This window comes from Nerophis ophidion, linkage group LG16 (genome assembly GCF_033978795.1).
Source record: "Nerophis ophidion isolate RoL-2023_Sa linkage group LG16, RoL_Noph_v1.0, whole genome shotgun sequence".
Lineage (NCBI taxonomy): Eukaryota > Metazoa > Chordata > Actinopteri > Syngnathiformes > Syngnathidae > Nerophis > Nerophis ophidion.
Genome location: NC_084626.1, coordinates 8,863,913 through 8,891,383, shown reverse-complemented (window position 1 = coordinate 8,891,383; position 27,471 = coordinate 8,863,913). Strand labels below are relative to the sequence as shown.

The 27,471-nt window shown below is 39.0% G+C and overlaps 1 protein-coding gene and 1 long non-coding RNA gene across 3 annotated transcripts in view; one reads left to right on the top strand and one right to left on the bottom strand.

Annotated features, from left to right (window-relative positions):
- Positions 1-568: 568 nt before the first annotated feature.
- On the bottom strand, positions 569-24,374 carry parp3 (poly (ADP-ribose) polymerase family, member 3). Its single transcript, XM_061922691.1, has 11 exons — positions 24,199-24,374; positions 23,798-23,990; positions 23,601-23,726; positions 16,143-16,322; positions 15,917-16,055; positions 9,502-9,728; positions 9,265-9,420; positions 9,114-9,197; positions 8,858-9,035; positions 8,621-8,764; positions 569-1,412 (listed from the first exon to the last, which is right to left on the bottom strand). The coding sequence occupies exons 2-11, from the start codon at positions 23,981-23,983 to the stop codon at positions 1,243-1,245; spliced, it is 1,590 nt and encodes a 529-aa protein (XP_061778675.1). The 5' UTR covers positions 23,984-23,990; positions 24,199-24,374; the 3' UTR covers positions 569-1,242.
- LOC133570050 (uncharacterized) overlaps positions 6,911-27,471 on the top strand; it is a 32,518-nt gene continuing 11,957 nt past the window's right edge. The window contains exon 1 of one of the 2 annotated variants that reach the window (XR_009810039.1): positions 6,911-7,066. This is a non-coding gene — a long non-coding RNA (uncharacterized LOC133570050). Of the gene's footprint in view, positions 7,067-23,802; positions 24,096-27,471 lie in introns of those variants that run through there. The other variant, XR_009810038.1, reaches the window with a different exon arrangement.

Here is a 27,471-nt window from a genome sequence, read left to right as displayed (position 1 = left end):
CTCAGATGTAAAAACATGATGTGCCTCCAATATTTTCTTCTCTAAATACTGTTAGTGTCAAATGAAGTAAGGTAGCAGTATAACCTCTCGGTAATGATACAATGGTTTAAATCATTAAAAATATATTTTCTGAAAGTGTAAAAATCCACTCCATCCTATTTTAAGTATTTTTTTATGATTTATTTTAATATATGCCTCTAAAACTTTAAAAATTAAGCCTAAATCTTTACGTATTCAGGTAAATAAACAGTAGCCTAATGGGGCTTAGATGATCGCCTGAAACCCAGAAGTGCTTTCCGGTTACATGATTGCAACCCAGCTATACCATTTTTTGACGGAGCAGTAAATAGAGGACCTATAGTAGACTTAATGATTGAGGACTTGTGGTAGATTTAGTAGTTGCTTGGACAATTTATTAATATCTATTTTCTGCAGACACAATTCACAAAAAACATGCATAAATATTATTAATTTTCACATACAAAAAATGTATTTTGCATGAAAAATTTTGTTTTTATTTTATTTTATTTTAATTAAAAGGTTAGGATACAAAATAAACACACCAACCTTTGAGAGGGACTAACATTTATTGGTTCTGTCATTAAGTGCAAATAAAGCCCACAGCATGTTGGTCATACTACTGAGACAAGGTGGTGCCCTTTGTCAATATTTCAAGCAGACAAGTCAAAATTATATCATGATTACATTCATTTTAATACTATATATATATGTGTATATATATATATATATATATATATATATGTGTATCTATATATATATATATATATATATATATATATATATATATATATATATATATATATATATATATATAGTAATACATAGCAACCCATAGCAAGTTTCTCTTTGTATTTGTTAGTAGCTGTTAATAAAGTGACAAGGCTTTGATATTACAAGTATAAATCACACTTTGTACCTTGTCGTCCTGTAAACACATCATTACATAGAAACATTTTACTTGACATGTGTTTTGGATACCTCAGGATACCAAAGTTATATTTCTTTGTACAAAACAATGTGAATTGTCTTCAATCAACGGCCACAACATTAGATTTACCCGCATAATGAACTAATAAGATTATATGACAAATTAATTAAGTGTATGTCTGTGCATAATAACAACATACACTCAGTGCATCCTCATCATATATTTAAGGAAGGGAGAATATGTGACAAAAAGGCAAAGTCAGGCATGTACAGTAGGCACATCTTATCCTGGCGTTACATATTCAGCTCGAGCAGATAGCGGAGGCAGCACTGACTTTCTTTGTAGATGAGATACTCACTGTTGCAGAAGTAGCTCTTAGAGTACTCAGGCTGTGGTATAGGCTTACCCTGTGGGACAGCAACCTTCTTGCCCTCCAGAGTGATAAATACATCTTTAGAGGAATCTGAAACATACACGTGAGTTGTTTGATATTTTTTAGTCAATACAAAAGTAATATTACTTGAAAAACAACACTTATCTCGATCACAAGGGTGGTGATGACCCAATTAAATAATTAGGCAGGTTTCACAAAAATATGGCAATTAAAATAAAAAATTTACAGCCATTTCATGCAGAGTACCTCCATTTTTAGTGGCTAAAAAGTATATGGACAAATGACAACCACTTAATTTGCCAGTCCATTCTTTCATTCAAGATATATTATAGATACATTGAATAAAAACAAATGAATAGGAGCTCATCATCCAAAGCATACTGCATCATGAGTCTAACATGGTGGAGACACTGTTCTGGCATGTGTACAGTATATACAGTAGCTAATGAAATATCAAAGGGAGTGAAATTAAATATGGTAAAATGTTCACAAAGTGTAACAAAGGTTGCATGCCTGCTCCAAACCACTTCAGCCAGGATATGACCAACATGAAGGATACAGATGGTATCTTTGAACATGAAAAAAAAAAAATCTACTATCCATTCATCCATTTTGCTAACGCTTATTCCCTTCCACCCGATTGTAGCTGAGACGGGCGCCAGCGCCCCCCACGACCCCAAAAGGGAAAAATCTACTATCGAGAGATAATTTACCTGAAGTGAAGTTAATTGTATTTATAGGACTGTCTCAGAAAATTTGAATATTATGGAAAAAGTCCTTTATTTTCTGTATTGCAACTAAAAACATGAAAATGTCATACATTCTGGATTCATTACACATAAACTGAAATCTCAAAAATCCTATCTCAAAAAACTTGAATATTTCCTCAGACCAAGTTAAAAAAAAAATGTATAACAGCAGAACAAAATCAAACATTTGAAAATGTAATTAATGCACTCAGTACTTGGTTGGGAATCCTTTTGCACGGATTACTGCATCAATGCGGCGTGGCATGGAGGTAATCAGCCCGTGGCATTGCTGAGGTGTTATGGATGCCCAGGATGCTTCAATAGTGGCCTTTAGCTCATTTGCATTATTGGGCCTGGTGTCTTTCAGATTTTTCTTCACAATAGCCCAGAAATTCTCTATGGGGTTCAGGTCAGGGGAGTTGGCAGGCCAATCAAGGACAGTAATGCCATAGTCAGTACACCAGTTACTGGTAATTTTGGCACAGTGGGCAGTTGCCAGATCATGCTGGAAAATGAAATCCTCATCTCCATAGAGCTTTTCAACACATACAGCTACAATAGCCGTATTCCCATGGTCAGGCCACTCCTGACCTCAAGACAATGGAAGAAACATCTGACTTGGGCTATGGAAAAAAAGCACTGGACAGTTGCAGAGTGGTCTAGAGTTCGGTTTTCAGACGAAACCAAGTTTTGTATTTCATTTGGAAGTCAAGGCGCTAGTCTGGAGGAAGCAAAATACAAGTTGCTTGGAATCCAGTGTGAAGTTCCCACAATCAGCAATGGTTTGGGGAGCCATGTCAGCTGCTGGTGTTGGTCCACTGTGTTTCATCAAGTCCAGAGTCAATGCAGCTGTGTACCAAGAAATTTTAGAGCACTACGTGCTTCCATCTGTTGAAAAACTCTATGGATATGATGATTTCATTTTCCAGCATGATCTGGCACCTGCCCACAGTGCCAAATCCACCAGTAACTCGTGTACTGACCATGTACTGACCACCGTGACAGTAACAAGTCGTTGTCGCAATTGTCGGATATGACTTTGAACCATAACAAACAATGCATCGCTATAGCTCTTGTCTGAAAGTAGGTGTACTGTCACGACCTGTCACATCACGCCATGACTTATTTTGAGTTGTTTGCTGTTTTTCTGTGTGTAGTGCTTTAGTTCTTGTCTTGCGCTGCTATTTTGGTAGCTTTTTTCTTTTTTATGGTATTTTCCTGTAGCAGTTTCATGGCTTCCTTTGAGCGATATTTCCCGCATCTACTTTGCTTTAGCCATCAAGAATATTTCAGTTGTTTTTATCGTTCTTTATACGGACATTGTTGATTGTCATGTCATGTTTGGAAGTACATTGTGGACGCCGTCTTTGCTCCACAGTAAGTCTTAGCTGTCGTCCAGCATTGTGTTTTTGTTTACTTTGTCACCAATACAGTTGTAGTTTGGTTCTGCATAGCCTTCCCTAAGCTTCAATAACTTTTCTTAAGGGCACTCACCTTTTGATTATTTTTGGTTTAAGCATTAGACACCTTTTAACCTGCACGCTGCCGCCCGCTGTTTCCAACATCTACAAAGCAATTAGCTACCGGCTGCCACCTATTGCTATGGAAGAGTATCACACGGTTACTCTGCCAAGCTCTAGACAAAACCAACACTCAACAACAACACATAATTTACATACTATAATTACCGGTTTGCAAAAAATATTTTTAACCCAATAAAGGGAAATTAGATAATCTCCCACGGCACACCAGACTGTATCTCACGGCACACAAGTGGTTGCATATCCCACTTCTGTGAAAACTGTAACTGTTCCTGGAGGACAAAGGCCATGCCCTTGTGGGCTACTTTATGCGTGTTCTAGGCACTGTCTTTTGTTAAATTTGTGATTGAATACAAGCCCTTTTGTTAATAGTTCATGTTTTAATGTCTTCACCTGCGGATTATAGACTTCTCCGGCAAATATATGTACAAAATAAATGTTTTTCAAATATTAGGTGGTTGTGGTTTATAATTAGGGGTTTGCTCTATATCCCGGAAATTACGGTACATACAACGTCCTTTGCCCAATCACGCTTCTAAGTTTGCGTCTTCAGTCTAATGCAGGTTTTTTTTTAAAGCAGGTAATATGCGCCTGCCTTGAATTACTGCCGGGTGAAACTCGCTCCCCAAATTTATTGGCGCATGCTTACTTTTACCGCTCGGTCAAAGTCTTAACGTCACGAGTGACACTTCCCGTTGTCATTTCCAAAATGGCGGAGGAGTTATTTTTTTGCTTTTACTATGTGTAAACCAGGGGTCTTGTTCCACAGCCATACAGATCACACTGTTGGTTGTGATATAAAACAACTTGTCTTTAACACTCTTACTAATATGCGCCACACTCTGTGAACCCACACTAAACACATTTTCTGGAGAACATTGGCACTGTAACACATTATAACCGCAACATAAGAATTACCCAGAATTCCAATGCATCCATGACTCTTGGCTATATTATACAAACGCGCCTCCCAAACCCACCCACCTCAACCGGCGCATGGAGACGGGGGGAGGGGTTTGGTGCTAGCGTGGTGTATAATATAGCCAAGAGTCATGGATGCATTGGAATTCTGGGTAATTCTTATGTTGCGTTTATAATGTGATACAGTGCCAATGTTCTCCAGAAATGTGTTTGGTGTGGGTTCACAGAGTGTGGCGCATATTAGTAAGAGTGTTAAAGTTATTTATATCACAAACATCAGTGTAAAAGGTATGGCTGTTTTGACCAAGTATGCATTGCAATCTCGTATGAGAAGCAGCGATATGCATGCGTCCGACCGGCATGCAAATAGCATGGTGCAAAGGTGGGCGCGATGACATGTTGTAGAGCAGTGGTCCCCAACCACCGGGCCGTGGCGGCAGAATAATTGTTTTATTTTTTTTATTATATCACTCTAAATGTTTTACTGCATGCCCTTGGTAAGCGCAGGGGTGAGAAGAGGTTTTAAAATTATTAGCGCCTGCTTACTTTTACCGCATGCCTTGAATAAGCGCAGGAGTGAGAAGAGGTTTTAAATTATTTAGCGCCACGGCGGCTATTCAAGGAAATACGGTATCCTATATGTACTTTCAACCTAAACTAAGCATTTTAAAGCATTAACATGTCTAGAGTGACTACAAATATCAATGTTATAGTAGCATTGGCCATTAGATAAAACCAAACCAATCATAGCGCGCTGTTCAGTATCGTGGCCACTGATTGGCTCAGTTTTAGCACTCAACCATATTCGATTGAACGAGTGTAAAGGTGACTATTTGGGTGTCATTTCATGTCTAGCGGGCTCTCATAATGTTATAAACATATTTTGAAGGTCGTAAACATTTTTTTATGTTATAGCTATCAAAATATTTGATTTATAATTAATAACTACAACTTCGTGGACATTTATTTACCGCGGTGAGGTCTGAAGCCAATTAACAGTGTTAACAAGGGTATTACACATATTTATCCTTTTTTCACTACAGCAGTACCTAAACTTAAAGGAGTCATACGTAATAATTTAACGTCAAGTCATCATTAAATGGCCCTTACTTGTCAAAAAAGGCATTTACAAATCATGTTGTTTTTCAATACCTCTATACCTCAGGTATAGAGGTACCACCCAGTTCAGCTCATTTAAAAATTAAATTTACAGCCCCAAAATCTTGTTATTGTTTTCATTTCGATGTGCCACCCTCTACCGTTTGACCAATTAGAAAGTCTGTGAGTATGTCACATCCAGGTTTCCAGTTACGCACCACCATCTTTGTCTAGTTACTGCCACTGGTAAGGTTACAAAACATGTCAGTGTTGTTACAATTCTCAATGTATTCATGATGAAGCCAGGATTAAAACGAGGATTTGTATTGGGGATTGAAAGTGGAGAATATTTTTTAATCTTGGACATAGACTTAGAAAAACTTCATTGTCCCCAAGGGGCAATTTGGTTTATACTTCATTGTCCCCAAGGGGCAATTTGGTTTGCAGCAGTAGTCATTAAAAACAAGGTACAACAGTAAAAAGAAGGTACAAATACATAAAATGCATACACCATACAAACCATCAGGAAAGCATTGAGCTAAAAACGAAAAAACATTTGGAATACAATAAAAACTAATCACATGTCGCTTCCCACTAAAGTGACTGTGCATAGCAGCTAAGCTTGTTTAATAAGCCCATTTATAAAGTCAACAGCTGGGGGAACAAATGATCTTGTGTATCTGTTGTTTTTGGCCTTCCTCTTACTAGGGGCGTACTTGCATCCCTTAGGGCAAGAGTCTAAACTCTGAGAAGAGAGGGTGCTGAGGGTTGACCAGAATGGCCTTTGCCTTCTGGATGACTCTGGCCTGATATATCTGGTTCAGGGAGTTCAAGGTAGTGCCTATGGTCTTTTGGCACAACTTGATTATACCACCCAGTCTGTTTTTATTGGCCACACTGAAGTTACCAAACCAGGAAATGATAAAATAAGTAAAAATAGACTTGATACAAGATGAATAGAACATGTCCCATCAACCTGAAAGCCCCTCAGTTTTCTAAAAAAAGAACAGCCTCTGATTGGCGTTCTTGAAAATACGGTCAGTGTTGGCGTCAACGGTCAATTTATTGTACAAAATTATACCTAGAAACTTGTATTCACTAACTATCTCAACAGCAGAGCCATTAATGAGAATGGGTGCTTTGGCAGGGGGATCACGGTGAAAGTCAACAAACATCTCCTTCGTTTCATCGCCATTAAGTTCCAGGTATGAATCATCGCACCATTTGATGAAGTTCTCCAGAACAGGACCTTGGTCTGACTCTTTGTCCTGCAGGAGGCTGACTATGACCGAGTCGTCTGCAAACTTAATGATCGACCTTGACTGAAGTGTGCTCTTGACAGTCATTTGTGTACAGTACACACGGCAGGGGGGACAGGATCTGATGCCAAACTTGCTCATTTCTTCCTTGATAGGTAAGTAAGGCATTTACGTTTTCTTATTACTTGTACTAAATATAAATGGACATTTCATACGTAAACTATATTGTCCAATACAGTCTATGATCTTGTCTAACAAAGAAAACGAATGACACATCGACATAGGCTAAAGGGGGAAATACATGCCGGTTAACCTGTATGTCGATGTGTAATCCAACGGACAGGGCAAAATATATTTTTGACAAATAAAACCTATGTGGATATGGGTAGTGTCAGTGCCTATTTTGTTCTCAATTTGATGATACGCTGAGGAAATGGGTTTCAACATTAGCACGACTGTCATCATGGCAATGTGAAATGTATGGAGACAGCCTAATCACATGATAAAATAATTCCTCATTCGTGTTTCCATATTGTGGACTATATGTACCAAGTTATATGGCAATCTGAAACATTTGAAACAGTAGCCTATCGGTATACCTTGGTAAAATGTATCTTCTTATATTTTGGGTGTACATTAGGCTTCTAAGCATGAGTAGAGCTGTCTCTCAGCTAATTATTATGCTTAAAAGTTGCAAGCATCCCCGTCATGAGTTTGCATCGCAAATGTCAGTGAACCATACTCGCTAGTATAAGCTTACAGCTAGACATTGACATATATATGTATTCAAACCATGGTAAGGAAGAAAGGGAAAGGTAGAAGTAGATGATATTCATTGAATTAAAAAAATAAATCATCCGAAACATGACCGAGCATGTATTCATGATGAAATAAACAAGTTGCTGATGGTGTTTGACAAAGAAGCAGCTGGAAGGGGATACTGTAAAAGTCTCCTCATTAAGGTAAATGTTGTACATTATTTAAAGTTAAAGTACCACTGATAATCACATACATACTAAGTGTGGTGAAATTACTCTCTGCATTTGACATTATTACATTTACTGTGAATACTGTTTTTTTGGTCCTGTTCAGCTACTCAGACAAATTATATTGTTGATGTAGATGCCCATATCTGCTATACGGATTTACTTTACAAAAGAGAAGGGGGGATACTTCTCTTGTTGCTTTACTTGTAGTTGACTTTAATAAATGGATGTATTTAATGTTTGGCGCAGCCGGACCAGAGCAGGAGGGATTACAAATAGGACAACAAGAAAGACAAAGGGGGAGTTGCGGGGACAAGAGGGAGATAGGACGGAAAGACAACAACCACAACAAAAACAACTACTGTAGTTGTTAATATTACATTATGTATTGTTTTTATACAGTATTAATTACAGTACTTCCTATATAAAAGCCTGTTTTTCTTTTTAGAATATATGTTATATGTTAAAATTGTGCTGTTTAGGAGGTGGAGGTACTCGTGCATTAGAAAATTGTTAACATGGTACATAGGGTGGGGATAAATAAGCTTATTTCTTCCTACTTCTTTTGTAAATGCTGATCGTGCAAATGTAAACATGTGATGTACATTCATAAGACTTGTTAAGCATGATCATTAAAACACTACCCCTGTCCAAATACTTCAGGACTTGTATGGGCAAAAAGGCTCTCCCACAACACTGAGATGTATTTTCCCCACGAATTACCTGGTTCCACTGTTCCCCGTGCAACTACGCTATCATATCCAGCTGGAGCCCTACGCAAGGATGAGTTGTCTTGGGTGATGGTATGTTCCCTCCCAAGGGCCACTTCACTCAGAAACATAACGCCAGTGTTCTTCGAGGTGCGCACTTAAAAATAAAAGGACAAAGAAAAACAAAAATTGGCATTATTGCTGGGCTTGCAGACCATATATTTATGGCTAAATATTAGTCCAGGCTTACCATAACTTGCTGACTTGCTGTTTTCTGATGCAAAGTAAATACCCCGACCAACACGACCACCCGAATGGGGCATTATCCTCAGGCCGCTCTTAAGGATAGCGGCCACAACTGCTATGTTTGTGCCATGCCACAGCAGACGGCGGTTTTCCAGAGAGTCGTTCTCTTTAAAACGTTGCCCCTGCATTGTGCAATGAGTAAATGCTTTTATATGCGCCAACATGACCTCCATCTTTTTATTACCTGACAAAGCTCCTACCTCGGTCTCTCTGTCAACTTCCCAAATGTTGATGATTTTGGGCTTCTGATATCCGGCTGTTTCTGACAGGTACTTTTCTAATATCTTTAAATACATCGGACATATTATGTTAATGATTTGTACAGATTGCACTACACTAATGTACCAATACCTTGTACGTGGCCGTGGTTTTGTCCATCAGAGAGAGCTTGCACTTGAGAGAACTATAGTCCTGGTCAAAGGGGTGAGGAACCGTCTCTACCATCGCTTCCTGGGCCTTCTCTGTCTCTGACTTCAAAGTCTGGGCCAGCTCAATATCAGCCAACACCTACACAAGCATTGCAAAAAATGAGCACGACACCACGGAAATAATAGCCAATTAAGATTTAAAAATCATTCCAATTCTTACCATAAGCATTTCTTTTTTGTTTTCCACAATTTCTTTGCTATCAATGGTCGGCGGTCTGGTACGCCCAAAGTTATGAGGGATCGTGGTAAAGAACTTTGAGGAAAGCTCTTCAAGACGGGAACTTTTGCTTCTTTTTTGGTTCATGGCTGCTTCAATCTCCTCCAGTACCTCAAAGCCTTTAGCAATCTGCATCTTACTGAGTTTACCCAAAGGCATCTTCTTGATGTCTGCACAACATTAAAACCGCAAGTGTTTTGTGACAGGGATCTTTACGAGTTTTCCACACATCAGTCATTTCATACAATCTCCAGCACCACTGACAGAAATGGCACAACAACAAAAAAAATCTATGGTTTAACATGGGTTACGGCTATGTATTATTTTAGTAATTGAGTAATATTGATTAGTTTGTTTGTTTGTTTAATCGAATAAAACAAACTTAAATACAATGTGTATCATAGGGAAAATATGTGAAATTAAAAATTGTAATTTTGCTTGCAATAGCCTTCTTTCATTTCACGATAAATTCACATCAACATTGAAATAGCCTTCTTAGCATATGTGCAATAATAAAATGAAAATTAAAAGAAAAACTCTGCTTTTCGTCGCCACACAAATAATTTATTGACGCAAATTAAAATTGAAGTTTTATTTATTCTAATTGAATAATCGATTCTTTCATCTTCTTTCATCTCCGTAATATCGCTAAGATTCGCTCCATTCTGTCCACTAAAGACGCTGAGATCATTATCCATGCGTTTGTTACGTCTCGTCTCGATTACTGTAACGTATTATTTTCGGGTCTCCCCATGTCTAGCATTAAAAGATTACAGTTGGTACAAAATGCGGCTGCTAGACTTTTGACAAGAACAAGAAAGATTGATCACATTACGCCTGTACTGGCTCACCTGCACTGGCTTCCTGTGCACTTAAGATGTGACTTTAAGGTTTTACTACTTACGTATAAAATACTACACGGTCTAGCTCCATCCTATCTTGCCGATTGTATTGTACCATATGTCCCGGCAAGAAATCTGCGTTCAAAGGACTCCGGCTTATTAGTGATTCCCAAAGCCCAAAAAAAGTCTGTGGGCTATAGAGCGTTTTCATTTCGGGCTCCAGTACTCTGGAATGCCCTCCCGGTAAAAGTTCGAGATGCCACCTCAGTAGAAGCATTTAAGTCTCACCTTAAAACTCATTTGTATACTCTAGCCTTTAAATAGACTCCCTTTTTAGACCAGTTGATCTGCCGTTACTTTTCTTTCTCTCCTTTGTTCCACTCTCCCTTGTGGAGGGAGTCCGGTCCAATCCGGTGGCCATGTACTGCTCGCCTGTGTATCGGCTGGGGACATCTCTGCGCTGCTGATCCGCCTCCGCTTGGGATGTTTTCCTGCTGGCTCCGCTGTGAACGGGACTCTCGCTGCTGTGTTGGATCCGCTTTGGACTGGACTCTTGCGACTGTGTTGGATCCATTATGGATTGAACTTTCACAGTATCATGTTAGACCCGCTCGACATCCATTGCTTTCCTCCTCTCCAAGGTTCTCATAGTCATCATTGTCACCGACGTCCCACTGGGTGTGAGTTTTCCTTGCCCTTATGTGGGCCTACCGAGGATGTCGTAGTGGTTTGTGCAGCCCTTTGAGACACTAGTGATTTAGGGCTATATAAGTAAACTTTGATTGATTGATTGATTATTCTCTGTCGCTTGGATTTAACCTTACAGCTAATGTCAGCTAAAATATAAACATGACAGGTTTTAAGTAAACAGAAGACAATTCAAACCACATCCCCTGAGCTTGGCAATCATTTTGTAGGAAAAAATTAATCTGGCGGCCGGTCTGTGCGTATGTTCGTACTGTACAGTATGTTGTATGATACAAAAACTCACAATAATGTCTGATATAATGCTAAAAAAATAATTGTTGTGACAGACCAATTAAAAAAACGGAAATTATTTTTAGTTTTTCACTGAATATGACACACAGAGTGTAAATAAAAATAAAGAATGTGGGATTTGCAGTATTTACTAAGAAGGATAAAACATGGAATTAGAAGAACAAGGGGTGTAATGGTACCAACATTTCACGGTGCGATATTATGGTATCAAGCCTAGGGTACACTGTACATACCTCCCAAAAAAAGACTTATAAATGTTGTAGAGTGTAATATGAAATGGCAGAAATCTTTACGATTAAAACACTGATTGTAATTGAACTCAAACATAGAATATATTAGGGGTGTAAAAAATAATTTCAACTTTGGAAATATGAATACAGTGTTTGGTAAGCCTCTGGATCAATCTATATATAGTATGAATCGGTCAATGTCCGATTGGAAAGTCATGAATCGGTTAACTGGAGATCTGTTATAAAATATAGCCGTTCTAATCCTGCGAGAATTCCGTGCGGACGTATAACGAGACTAAGATTTGCGACTGTCGACAACAGCAGAGCAGCATGGCAGACAGCACCGAAAGAGTTAAACAACGCTCCCCTGAATAGAGATGCATATTGTTAAAATTCTGGACTAGTGATAGTGCTATCCGTAATTTTTTTTATCCATCTGACCGTTGTAAATATGACACTGCGCGTTGAAACATTAATTCGGGTGCTGCTGCAAAGCATAAAAAGAGACAACGGAATAACCAATCGAATTCAAACTTTTACCGCACCACTTTTGGGTACGCGGAAGTAAACAATCTATGGATTTGCACTAACCACACCCTATAAATGCGGAAAGTCGCAGAAATTAGCGCAACATGACTAATATGCTGTGATTGAGAAGAAAAGCTGAAATCCATCGAGCCGTGCCAGCGAGGGGCCAGCACTCTAAAAATGGCAGCCCTGCAGGGTGCACCCTCTTTGGGGCAATTTCTGTGCTGGACTGCGGGACACGCGGCCACCTCAAACTACCAAACTAACTCCAAAATACAGACTCAACATTTAGGTTTTTTTTGCAAATATGATGACTACTAGGCGCCATTAAGCTGTGTGAAAAGCACCGGCTACTACTGCAGCCAGTTGTGGAACTGACTGAATTAAACATCTTCATTGGTAAATTGGTAACACCTCCATACTTGATGCACAGCTTGCTTTTCTCTGTATTTAATTGTTGCTACTTGAACAAAAAACAGTAATTACTTGGTAGCTTTTCCAAAACTGTTTTGTTTGTCTTCTTTTCTTAAAGTTTATGGATTGCACTGCACTGAAGTTATTAGTTATACACTATTTGCACGATTCCTACAGTCAAGCTTGGTGGTGGTAATATTATGCTGGGGGCGTGTAAATGGAACTGGTGTCCCATTTACAGACAGTAAATGGGACAATGAAAAAGGAGGATTACCTCCAAATTCTTCAGGGCAACCTAAAATCATCAGCCCGGAGGTTGGGTCTTGGGCGCAGTTGGTTGTTCGAACAGGACAATGACCCCAAACACACGCCAAAAGTGGTAAAGGAATGGCTGAATAAGGCTAGAATTAAGGTTTTAGAATGGCCTTCCCAAAGTCCTGACATAAATGTGTGGGCAATGCTGAAGAAACAACTCCATGTCAGAAAACCCACAAATTTAGCTGAACTGCACCAATTTTGTCAAGAGGAGTGGTCAAAAAAATCAACCAGAAGCCTGCCACAGCTTGTGGAAGGCAACCAGAAGCACCATATTGCAGTGAAACTTGTCAAGGGACATTTAACCAAATATTAACATTGCTGTATGTATACTTTTGACTCAGCAGATTTGGTCACATTTTCAGTAAATCCATGATACAGTCATAAAAGAAACAAACTTTGTGAATGTTTTTTGTGACCAACAAGAATTTTGTATATTACATATATATATATATATATATATATATATATATATATATATATATATATATATATATATATATATATATATATATATATATATATATATGTATATATATATATATACATATATATATATATATATATGTATATATATATTATGGAGGGCACTGTATATATATATATATATATATATATATATATATATATATATATATATATACTATATATATATATGTTTCAATGATGAGGTGGCGACTTGTCCAGGGTGTACGCTGCCTTCCGCTCGACTGTAGCTGAGATAGGCACCAGTGCCCCCCGTGACCCCCAAAGGAAAATAAACAGTAGATAATGGATAGATGTATATATATACTATACATACATCCACACATTTGTGTGTGTGTATATATATATATATATATATATATATATATATATATATATACAGTATATATACATACATACATATATATATATATATATATACAGTATATATACATACATACATACATATACATACATACATATATATATACATACATATATATATACAGTATATATACATACATATATATATATATATATATATATATATATATTAGGGGTGTGGGAAAAAATCGATTGGAATACGAATCGAATACTTTGTGCGATTCAGAATCGATTCTCATTTTTTTTAAATTGATTTAAAGAAAAAAAAAAAAAAAATTTTTTATCAATCCAACAAAACAATACACAGCAATACCATAACAATGCAATCCAATTCCAAAACCAAACCTGACCCAGCAACCCTCAGAACTGCAATAGACAGAGCAATTGAGGAGACACAAACACGACACAGAACAAACCAAAAGTAGTGAAACGAAAATGAATATTATCAACAACAGTATCAATATTAGTTATAATGTCAGGACAGCAGTGATTAAAAATCCCTCATTGACATTATCATTAGACATTTATAAAAAAAAAAAAAAGAACGATAGTGTCACAGTGGCTTACACTTGCATCGCATCTCATAAGGTTGACAACACACTGTCTAATGTTTTCATTAATAAGTCATATTTTTGGTTCGTTTAATAGTTAAAACAAATTTACATTATTGCAATCAGTTGATAAAACATTGTCCTTTACAATTATAAAAGCTTTTTTTGTTTTAAATCTACTACTCTGCTAGCATGTCAGCAGACTGGGGTAGATCCTGCTGAAATCCTATGTATTGAATGAATACGGAATCGTATTGAATGAATACGGAATCGTTTTGAATCGGAAAAATATAGTTCTTGAATCGAGAATCGAATAAAAAAAAAAATCGATATATTATCGAATCGTGACCCCAAGAATCGATATTGAATCGAATCGTGGGACACCCAAACATTCGCAGCCCTAATATATACATATGTATATATATATATATATATATATATATATATATATATATATATACACATATATATATATATATTAAGGATGTAATGGTACACAAAAATTCCGGTGCGGTACGTACCTCGGTTTAGAGGTCACAGCTCGGTTCATTTTCGGTACAGTAAGAAAACAACAAAATATATATTTTTTGGTTATTTTTTTCCCAAATTTGTAAACAATGTCTTAATCCTTTTAACATTGGGAACACTATAATAATTTTGCCCACGTTAATCCACATTACACTGCCTTAAGTTGGTGCTTTGATTAAATAAAATGACAAAACCTTCCTTCTACATATAAAAAGTGCAACATTAAACAGTTTCAAGTCAACTCATCATGCTTAATTTATTACAGCATTTCGGAAGCCAGTAGTTGACTTTTATTATGTAAATGTTATATTTTTATCAACATGTGATAGCAGGGACCCTGCCATTCATAACAAGGCTGCTACATTACTAATAATTAATGTAACTATAGCTGAAAAAATAGTACAATAGCAATAGGAGAGACTATTCATCCCTGAACACCATGGAGTTCAATTAAATAACAGACAGATAGGGCTTTGCTGCCCCTAACACACACACACACACACACAGCAAAATGAGCTAACGTTATGCTAAAAGCTAATCAGCCTTCCCCTCAAGCCAGAACTGTGAGCGAGCTGAGCTGCAGTCTAAGTTTCTAGAAGGTCAATGGGCTCATAGTGATGTTAGTAATAGTTGTTGGGAATGGGAGATGTTTTTTATAATTTGGGGAGAGTACTCTGTTGTATGCTCCCCTGCTAAACACATATCTGCTCGACGCTGAAGCATTGACTCCATGCTCTCTGAATACGCACTGAATGTTTTTAACAATGTCCACTAATCGTCGCAGCTCTAATGTAAATACCTCACAGATTGATGCTTAGCCTCCTTGGCATCAAATATATTTTCCAGGTGGTTACTTGTGTTCCCCGCAGTGCAGTGTCACCAATTTTTTTTTTTTCCGTACTGTCGCTAATTCTACTTAAAACATGGATAACAATTCCATGTTGTTGTGATAGTCCTATCAAAATTAAGAATCTGTGAAAGATTTTAAACATCTAGAGACGTAAAGTGAAACTACTTTTTGTAGTTAAGGTTGTTGAAGTCATAGTCAAGTGTAAACTTTGGCATGAGCAGTGCGCTTGGAACTGTGATGATTCACACTTACCCAAGTTCATGCATTCCATAGCCTCCTTGAACATGTCATTACTGAATATGAGCTGGATTAGTCTCGATGTAGCCTCGTCAAGTGTGCAGGGTACGACATTTTTAGTCACTCTGACAGCCTTTCCGTCAACACTGTCCACCTGAAATGTGAAGAAGAACATTCTAAAGGACAACAATGGGGCAGGACCGTTTTTTAATGAACAGTCTTATCTCTATTTTAATGTTACCTTGACTTGTGCATCCTGCTCCCCATCCACTTCGATCAAAGTGTACTTCCCAGAGTGAGAGACAAAATTCATGCGATCGCTCCAGTTGTTCTTTGTCTTGTCTTTGAACTTTTTTTCAAAGTCCTTCACAGCATTGTCGGCATTAGCAAACGTATTAAGTTTGGATTGTCCCACTTCACCCTACATACGGATTAAAATGACTTGTTACTTTTGAAATAGCCACACAATTAATAAAGACATAACAATAGAAACACATTCATTTTTGATGTGTCTAAGCAAACCCACTAACTCCCTGAGCATTCCTTGGACCACATTTGAGCAACATCAGACATGCAGACTGTGTTATGTTTATTTTGTTTAGAGTTTACGTTGATTTTTGTTCATGTGTACACTAGCAAGGACTCTACATTGCATTGAAAATGGCTTTGTTCGCTTGTCACTGTTAAATTTGCGAACACAGCTAGAATGGGCCATTAACATGCATTATCACAATATGACAATAGTATTATAGGCCCCATTGTTGGCCAAACTTATATTATTTACAATGCATCCAAAAAGAATTCACAGCGATTCCATTTACCACATTTACACAGTTACAGATACCAGTATTTTGGTAGCGTATACTGTATTTTTTGATACCTTTCAAAATAAAGGGGACCATAAAAAAAGTCATTATTGGCTTTACCTAACAAAAAAATCTGATGACACTTTAACATATCTTAATAACAATGTGAACATGCAGGACAACTTCTATTTTAGTAGTAACTAAGCAAACAAAGGCTCCTAATTTGGCTGCAGACGTATGCAGTAACATATTGTGTAAATATATTTCCCACAGTATCATTCTGTCAAAATTATGACTGACAAGTGGTAAAAAATTGATTATTATTCTACTTGCTTATTTGCTATTACTATCTACACTTCTGTCAAAACACAATACTGTAAACACTTATTCTTCTGTTGTTTGATAATTTACATAGGTTTGGGGTAATACTACAAATTTTAGTATTCATCCAATCCAGGTAGTTACAAGATCATGCATTGGTCATACATAAAAGCTCTCTTGTCCAGCGTAGGGTTGTCCTGATAACAATAATGTGTTACTGATACCAAAATGTACATCAATACTTAAACATATTGCACTCAAAGAACAATTTTAGATGGTTAAAAAATAAAAGCCATTCAACACATTGGGTTTTTTACTGTTGGACTCAAAGTACTATTTACAATTTTCCATATTACACATGATCTACCATAATAAAGAATTAGGTTAGAATACAATAAAAAGCTTTATTGACATTACATTAAATGCTTTGTGATTTATGGTTGCCCCTCCTGGTCTGTGCTTTGAGAAAAATACAATTACTAGTAAATACTAAAACAAAACTATGGCTAAAAGTACACAGATACGCCACATTGTTAAAGATAAAACACAAGTTGTAGGAATTTGTAACAAAATTCAGCAATTTCCCTTGCATTAGTTGACACAAATTTTAACTCCGCTAATATTTGGCATCAAGCCAAGCAGCCATGTGCGCGTCTAAGTATCTACAGTATATGTGCACAGCAGGGGAGCGAGTTAATGGATGAGAGCTTTGTGAGTTTGCATCTGTGAGTGAGTGGGCAAGTGAAGAGAGAGAACTGTGCAGTGTGTACTGCACAGTAGAGTGATGAACGGGAAGAGAGAGAGAAGTGTGCAGTGTGTACTGCACAGTAGAGTGATGAACGGGTCCTGTTGTGTCCTGCAAAAGTAATATCAACCTAATTGTCACAAATCGGTGGCCTCGTCATTCTGACCTGAAGGCGGAGCTTTGCAGACCCATTGTGAAGTGAAGAGGGTTACGCCAAACGAAAACATTGGACTTGGAGAGAACGTCTGCCCTGTGTTCCTCGAACACGGTCTGTATTGGAGCCGAACAGCAGGAAAGGTGTAACAACTACATTATTACGTGTCAGTCTTCATAACTCTTTGTGCAGATCTGAATGCTTATTATTTAAATGTTCACCTAAGTTTAAAGCAGCACTTGCAGCGTGGCAACTTTCAGTTAAAGCGTCACCTTTATCGTTAGCTTTGAAGCCCATATACCAGGTGTAGGGAACCTACGGCTCTCGAGCCAGATGTGGCTCTTTTGATGACTGCATCTGGCTCTCAAATAAATCTAAGCTGAGATTGCTTGACACAATAAGTAATGACTAATACCGCTGGTAATCACAGTGTTAAACATAACGTTCAAAATATAAAACACTTGCATGCATTTTAAACCATCCATCCATTTTCTACCGCACCTGTTCAAGAAATTGCAATGATGATAAGAAGTATTTTATTTTATATTGGTTAGTTTCAGAATAACAATGTTCAGTGTTAAAAAATATTATATGGCTCTCACAAAAATACATTTTACAATATTTGGCTTTCATGGCTCTCTCAGCCAAAAATTTCCCCGACCCCTGCCATATACCTTCATATTAAGCTTCACACACCCAGTATAATTACCGTTTTTTGCCATTCTTCCTCTTCAAAATATTATTGCTTGTATGCGCTTTGTGTGTGTGTTTTGACACACTCAACATCCCCTGCTCTTTATGTTAGGCATTTATTGTTCTTCCTCCATTCGTGATAAGTTTCGCACCATCTCTCTCTTGTATTGTCACAAGCTCTCCTTGCTTGACCTGGCTCAGCTAACGTTAGCCATGCTGCTACCTCTCTGATCGGCGAGAGCTATGACGCTAGACGCGTGAGAGTATGTGACGTATGTAAGAAGGCGGGCTTGTTTTCCGTATCTGTCAGAATGAGAGACGAGGAGTGAGAAACGCCTGTTGTGTAATGCACGCAGCTAAATGCAACTCGACCTGCCTCAGCTAACGTTAGCCATGCTAACGTTAGCTCTTGGCGAGAGCATATCAATCAATCAATCAATGTTTATTTATATAGCCCCAAATCACAAATGTCTCAAAGGACTGCACAAATCATTACGACTACAACATCCTCGGAAGAACCCACAAAAGGGCAAGGAAAACTCACACCCAGTGGGCAGGGAGAATTCACATTCAGTGGGACGCCAGCGACAATGCTGACTATGAGAAACCTTGGAGAGGACCTCAGATGTGGGCAACCCCCCCCCTCTAGGGGACCGAAAGCAATGGATGTCGAGCGGGTCCAACATGATACTGTGAAAGTTCAATCCATAGTGGCTCCAAGACAGCAGCGAGAGTCCCGTCCACAGGAAACCATCTGAAGCGGATCAGCAGCGTAGAGATGTCCCCAACCGATACAGGCGAGCGGTCCATCCTGGGTCCCGACGAGCGGTCCATCCTGGGTCTCGACTCTGGACAGTCAGTACTTCATCCATGGTCATCGGACCGGACCCCCTCCACAAGGGAGGGGGGGACATAGGAGAAAGAAAAGAAGCGGCAGATCAACTCTGGACGCGCGACAGTATGTGACGTATGTAACAAGGCGGGCTTGTTTTTGCCTCTGTGAGAAGGAGAGACGAGAAGGAGTGAGAAACGCCAGTAATGTAATGCACGCAGCTTAAAGCAACGGTGTGAGAACATATAATCGAATATTACGATATAGTCATTTTCTATATCGCACAGAGACAAACCTGCGATATATCATATATATCAATATATCGTCCAGCCTTACTTCACAGATGTGTAAGTTACCCATGCCTTGGGCACTTATTCACCCCCATACCATCACAGATGCTGTCATTTGAACTTCGTGCCTATAACAATCCGGACATGGTGTCCTCTTTGTTCCAGAGGACACCATGTCCACAGTTTCCAAATATAATTTGAAATGTGGACTCGTCAGACCACAGAACTGTGGACTCGTCAGACCACTTTGGATCAGTCCATCTTGGATGAGCTCGGGCCCAGCGAAGCCAGCGGCGTTCCTTGGTGTTGTTGCTAAATGGGTTTTGCTTTGCATAGCAGAGTTTTAACTTGCACTTACAGATGTAGCAACCAACTGTAATTACTGACAGTGGTTTTATGAAGTGTTCCTGACCACATGTGGTGATATCCTTTACACACTGATGTCTGTTTTTGATGCAGTACCGCCTGAGGGATCAACGGTCTGCAATATCATGGCTTACGTGCAGTTATTTTTCCACATTCCATGAACCTTTTGATGATTTTACAAACCGTAGATGGTAAAATCCCTAAATTCCTTGTAATAGCTCGTTGAGAAAGGTTGTTCTAAAGCTGTTGCCCCATCCTTGTTTGTGAATTACTGATCATTTCATGGAAGCTGCTTTTATACCCAATCATGGCACCCACCTGTTCCCAATTAGCCTGCACACCTGTGGGATGTTCCAAATAAGTGTTTAATGAAAATTTCTCAACTTTATCAGTATTTACTTCCCCTTTTCCCAACTTCTTTGTCACATGTTGCTGGCATCAAATTCTAAAGTTAATGATTATTTGCAAAAAAATTAAATGTTTATCAGTTTGAACATCAAATATGTTGTCTTTCTAACATATTCAACTAAATATGGGTTGAAAATTATTTGTAAATCATTGTATTACATCTAACACAATTTCCCAACTCATATGGAAACGGGGCTTGTACGTATATGGCCTCGCGGAGCAGAGAGGTAGCCGCATGGGTAACGTTTGCTGCTGTGCCAGTGGGTAATACGAGAGAAAGAAGGTGCGAATCTGATACCAAATGAAGGTACCCAAGAAAAACAGCAGGGGGTCCATCGTCTGGAGGTGGTTTGGATTCAAGTGGGAATATGTCGAACAGACAACCTTAGTATGTTAAGTGTGGGGCAAAAGCGTTGCTAAAAAAGTAGCATTACTGCTAATATGTAACTTCATTTTAAAAGTCACCTGCTAGAGAATGAAGAGTGGTTACTCCGCATTTAAAAAATCTCCATTCGGTACCACCATCAAAATGCCGAGGCAAACATTTCCACATCTTGTTGTGTCCTGAGCAAGACACTTCACCCTTGCTCCTGATGGGTGCTAGTTGGCGCCTTGCATGGCAGCTCCCTAAATCAGTGTGTGAATGTGTGTGTGAATGGGTAAATGTGGAAGTAGTGTCAAAGCGCTTTGAGTACCTTGAAGGTAGAAAAGCGCTATACAAGTACAACCCATTTATCATTTATCCATACCGTGTGAAAAAAATAGTTAAAAGAAGAGCAGAGTGCACTAATAGCTTGTTTTAAAATGTCTCTGATAATCTTGCACTTTCTGTTTTGAAATGACATGAATGTTTGTGCCGCTGCTTAATAACTGTTTAAAAAATACAGTTTTTTTTAATTTACTTAGTTGTGATATCCCTCTCTGCATGAAAGTTTAAAATGAGCATATTATTAATGCAGTATGAACAAGAATGTTTTAATGTAGAAACATAGAATCATCATACTGCTGTGATTATTTATATATCAAATGGTAATTCAAGGCTAAGGCAAAAATATCGAGATATATATAGTGTATCGCGATATGGCCTAAAAATATCGAGATATTAAAAAAAGGCCATATTACCCAGCCCTAGTTTGGGGACATTGTCCTGTTGGAACACCCAACTGCGCCCAAAACCCAACCTCCGGGCTGATGATTTTAGGTTGTCCTGAAGAATTTGGAGGTAAACCTCCTTTTTTGGTCTGTTTTGCTGTGAATGGAACTGGTGCTTTACAGAGAGTAAATGGGGCAATGAAAAAGGAGGATTACCTCCAAATTCTTCAGGACCACCTAAAATCATCAGGAGGGGGGTGTATATATTCTCAATTATTTCTTATATATTAGGGGTGTAACGGTACACAAAAACTGTTGGTTCGGTACGTACCTCGGTTTAGAGGTCACGGTTCGGTTCATTTTCGGTACAGTAAGAAAACCAAATATATATTTTTGGGTTATTTATTTACCAAATTTGTAAACAATGGCTTGATCCTTTTAACATTGGGATCACTATAATAATTCTGCCCACGTTAATCCACATTAAACTGCCTCAAGTTGTTGCTTGGATGAAATAAAATGACACAACTTTTCTTCTACATATAAAAAGTGAAACAGTTTCAAGTCAGGTCATCATGCTTAATTTATTACAGCATTGGGGAAGCCTGTAGTTGATTTTTATTATGTAAATGTTATATTTGTATCAACATGTGATAGCAGGGACCCTGCCATTCAAAACTACGCTGCTACATTACTAATGATTAATGTAATATAGCTGAAAAATAGTACAATAGCAATAGGAGTTCATGTAGCCTTTATGATGCACTTACATTATTATACACACTATCAGAGACAGCAACTCTTAATTTAATATAATGTCCTATTTTGCTGCTTCAACACATCTCAATCAACACTGTCTGTAACACACACACACACATACACGCACGCACACACACACACCGCAAAATTGGCTAACAGTACGCTAAAAGCTAACTAACCTTCACCTAAAGCCAGGACTACGAGTGAGCTGAGCTGCAGTTTGTTTCTAGAAGGTCAACGGGCTCATAGTGATGTTTAGAAAGTAGTTGACTTGGAAGTGCTTAATATAACTTGGGGAGTGTCCGTTGCTCACCTGCTAAACACCTATCTGCTCGACACTGAAGCGCTGACTAGATGCGCTCAGAATACGCACTGCTGATTGGCTTGTGATCGCTACTGTTGTAACCAATCAGATGATTGTGTGGGAGGGACAATGCAGGGTGCTGTGCAGGAGACAGAGGCAGAACTGAGCGGAGCATTTTGTTAAGACTTTAGCATAGGCGGCTACTTCATATGTTCGTGCGGAACTCGTTCGGTACTCCTCCGCACCAAACCGGAACCCCCGTACCGAAACGGTTTAATAAAAATACACGTACCGTTACACCCCTATTATATATATATAAATATTCTGTTCAAGCATGAGTATATCCGTTCGGCCACCGTGTTCAGTCGAGAGGTCGGATTTACAAAATTTGCAGGCAGCACACCCCTTCCGCTTCGAGCTGAAATTATTTTTTCCAATCATTTTGGAACTTGGAAGCGTACTTCTTACCCGTTGTCGCCCTGTCTCTTCTTCTTTCTTCTGCTTCGTCTCTGTTATGTTTTTGGACATTACTACTTGCCGTAGTTTTGAAGCATTATGGGAATCCGGATGTTGTGTGTCAGTGTATTAACGTGCAGGCTGGAATAAACACATGCTGAGAAATAGCTCCGTGCCTGCCTGCCTTATGGGTTATAAATAGACCTATGGATAATGTAGATATATATAATAGTTTCCTTTTTCGGTGAGAAAAGACGCTTAAGGCAGTGCCTTTATGGTACGTGGAAATCGGGAGAAATCCTGGAGAATTGGTTGCCCCGGAAGATTTTAGGTAGGGGCACTGAAATTCGGGATGCTCACGGGAAAATTGGGAGGGTTGGCAAGTATGTGTATGTAAACTTTGACCACGACTATACATGTCTGAGAATGGCCTGAGAGTGTGTGTGAAAGCACTGCAGTTTGTACACACTTACCACTCTGCCCCATCTGTTCCAAGAATAGTATGTGTTGACTAATTTAATGACTTGGACGACGTAAAACTTATTGTTATTTTGTCCAATATTGGTCTGGTTGAGCATGCAGTCATAGTCTTCATACACCTGGAAACATTACAGAGAATATGTCATAATGTTTATCAAAGTGACTTTCTTTATATGTTCTGAGGCGTTACCTCTCCACTGCCTGACAGGTAGCAGTGCTCGTCCACCTTCCTTTTGCTTTTGATTTGTGGCCCTGCAGCCATCAGGGCCTCTTTGGTGGAGGTGAAGGCATCCTTCGGCTTTATTTGCTCGGGTTCTTCCTTTATTTTCTTGCCGCCAGCCTTGGCAGCAGAAGCAGCGCGTCTCTTTGATGCCATGATGACGCTGTGGAGCACACCAAAGATGCCATGTTTGTTGCGACCAACGGCTGTAATGTCTGGACATGCTCAGACATCACTTCTGCTACATTCTCAGGCACATTAATAACGTGTAAGTAATGAATAAATACAAATTTGGTATGGAAGTTACATATTTAAATACTTCCGGTGTTTTGTGAGCGAAGCGACGTCGCCACAAAGAGACTCGGACTCACCTTATAATTAAGTTTGAATGGCGTTACACGGGAATAAAGGCAACCTAGCGGTAATGGAGACAATGGTAAAAACAACAACATTAACCTCGCAGACGAAGCTGTCACTAACAGGGGAGGACTGACTCAGGGTTTCGGGAAGTTTTCCGGAGTATTTAGAAAGGAAGGAAGAGGCGGAGCTGTACTGTAAAAGTCTTCCTGCTTTCATGTTGCCGTCACTGCGGTCCGCCATGGGAACACACAGCAAAACCCGAGAAGCGACACTGCCATCTAGCGACCGTCTGGGTACCTGACTTAAAAAATACAAACTTTTAAAGTTATTATACGATTATTAATATTATGTGAATTATTAAAATCATATTATTCAAATTGTTATTCCGCCCTTACATTTGTCGGACTTCTCACACATTTTTCATCCGATTCAAGCCCTTCCACTTTCAAAGTGTTCATTCCTACCATGTTTTTCTTCTAAAAACTCCTATGAAATATTTTCCACATTTAAGCCATTCCAACATCAACACATTCCAAATAATAATGTTTGCACACTTTTTGCCCCCCACATTTTTTTTTACAAAGCTTTTGTTTGCAATTTGTTTACGACTTGTGCGGCGCGCCAACTTCACTGGTTTGGGGTTTTGTATATAGCAGTGGTGTGCCGTTAGGACCAGCAAGGCCTTCTCTGTCTAATGTAACCACAAATCATGATCATAATTAGATATAGAAATATTTTTTAATTTACTTTCTCTAAATATCCAAAAACATTCATATTATTTTCATGTCATATAATGCACGTGGGCAGCACGGTCGTACAGGGGTTATTAGTGCAGGGGTGTCAAACTCAAATACAGAGTGGGCCAAAATTTAAAACTGAACAAAGCCGCGGGCCAAGGTTGAACAAATTAACCTTTTAATAGGGACCCAAACTAGTTTTGCAAAGAATATTGAACGAGCAAGACTTAAATAAGGCAGCACGGTGGAACAGGGGTGAGTGCATCTGCCTCACAATACGAAGGTCCTGAGTAATCGGAATCTTTCTGTGTGGAGTTTGCATGTTCTCCCCGTGAATGCGTGGGTTCCCTCCGGGTACTCGGGCTTCCTCCCATGGAACAGGCAGAGCTTATGTAACGTAATAGTGCAAAATCAACTTTCAAAAAACAAACGAAAAAACATCAGTGGTATATTAAATAAAATGTAATTAAAAAAATTAATACCTCTTTTCTATTTGCACCCTTCTGAGGTAAATATCAACATTAACTTTTTCCACAGGCTAATAAATTCAAAAATAAAATAAAAATGAGGTGGGCGGGGTTTGGTGGTAGCAGGGGGTGTATATTTTAGCGTTCCAGAAAAGTTAGTGCTGCAAGAGGTTCTGGGTATTTTTTCTGTTGTGTTTATGTTGTGTTACGGTGCGGGTGTTCTCCTGAAATGTGTTTTGTAATTCTTGTTTGGTGTGGGTTCACAGTGTGGTGCATATTTGTAACAGTGTTAAAGTTGTTTATATGGCCACCCTCAGTGTGACCTGTATGGCTGTTGACCAAGTATCTGTGGCATTCGAATATGTGTGTGTGAAAGCCGCATATATTATGTGACTTGGCCAGCATGCTGTTTATATGGAGGAAAAGAGGACGTGACGACATGTTGTAGAGGATGCTAAAGGCAGTGCCTTTAAGGCACGCTCCCAATATTGTTGTCCGGGTGGAAATCGGGAGAATGGTTGCCCAGGAAGATTTTCGGAAAGGGCATTAAACTTCGGCAGTCTCCCGGGAAAATTGGGAGGGTTGGCAAGTATGAGTATTAGCGGTGAATTTGGTGTTACCGGCGGGCCAGCTCTAATGTTAATTTGATATTGCCTCAAGGGCCAACTGAAATTAAACGGCGGGCCAAATCTGGTCCGCGGGCCAGAGTTTGACACCCATGGGTTAGTGCATGTGCCTCACAATACAAAGGTCCTGAGTTCAATCCCGGGCTCGGGATCTCTCTGTGTGGAGTTTGCATGTTCTCCCCGTGACTGCGTGGGTTCCCTCCGGGTACTCCGGCTTTCTCCCACCTCCAAAGACATTAACCTTGGGATAGGTTGATTGGCAACACTAAATGGCCCCTCGTGTGTGAATGTGAGCGTGAATGTTCTGTCTATCCTTGTTGGCCCTGCGATGAGGTGGAAACTTGTCAAGGCTGTACCCCGCCTTCCGCCCTAATGGATAGTCTCCAGCACCCCCCGCGACCCCAAAAAGGGACACGCGGTAGAAAATGGATGGATGGATTATGCACGTTCCAGTGCTGTTGTTTTTAGTTTTAGTTTGTATCCAATCAGAATTCTGCAAGTTTATGTTGCCATGCAGTACGAAATCTGCCAGACCCCATCAGAATTAACAATACTAGCGTCCGTGCACTTTAAGTCAACAGGGACATAGAGTTGATAGATAATTGCAATAGCCAATCAGTTTATGTAATTTTCAAGGTGTGATTATTATATGTTGTTTAAAAGGGAATTTCACTTTTCTATGAAGCTCAAGATCAGAGCCCTATGTCTCCTGGTTTTACTACATCTTGTATTTGAGATTGTATCTAGGGTTAGGCGAAATAAGTGCTCAACTTCAGCCTAAACCCTTTCGGTCTGTGAAATTGTCAATTTATTAAATAAATAAATGGGTTGTACTTGTATAGCGCTTTTCTACCTTCAAGGTACTCAAAGCGCTTTGACACTACTTCCACATTTACCCATTCACACACACATTCACACACTGATGGAGGGAGCTGCCATGCAAGGCGCTAACCAGCACCCATCAGGAGCAAGGGTGAAGTGTCTTGCTCAGGACACAACGGACGTGACGAGGTTGGTACTAGGTGGGATTTGAACCAGGGACCCTCGGGTTGCGCACGGCCACTCTCCCACTGCGCCACGCCGTCACGCCGTGTAAAACTGCTCGTTTATTTTGTTGACCACTGACTGAAGAAATAATAAACTAAACTAAACTAAACTAAATCTAAACCAATAAACGTTGAACTTATTTTATTTTCTACTTCTAGTATGTTCCTGGTTTTCCAGATTTACCACTTTTCTGTAACACCTATTCTTTATAAAAAATATTACTACTTCCACAACATTCTCCTACTATTTTAAAGTAAAAGTGCTTGTTGCTAATATTAGTTTTTGTATCATTTATTTAAAAAAAGGTAATATATTTAATTTAGGGGTGTAACGATTTGTTTGAACAACGATTCGATTCGATATTTGTGGTTGTCGATGAGATTCAGGTGCGATCTCCCATCCACCCA

Bases quoted from the DNA above. Each gene is read 5' to 3' on its own strand.
- parp3 (XM_061922691.1), bottom strand. From the start codon at position 23,983: ATGGCATCAAAGAGACGCGCTGCTTCTGCTGCCAAGGCTGGCGGCAAG. The intron at 9,198-9,264 runs GTATTGGTACAT...ATGTATTTAAAG, and splicing joins AAACCACGGCCACGTACAAG to ATATTAGAAAAGTACCTGTC. The intron at 8,765-8,857 runs GTAAGCCTGGAC...TTTATTTTTAAG, and splicing joins CAGCAAGTCAGCAAGTTATG to TGCGCACCTCGAAGAACACT.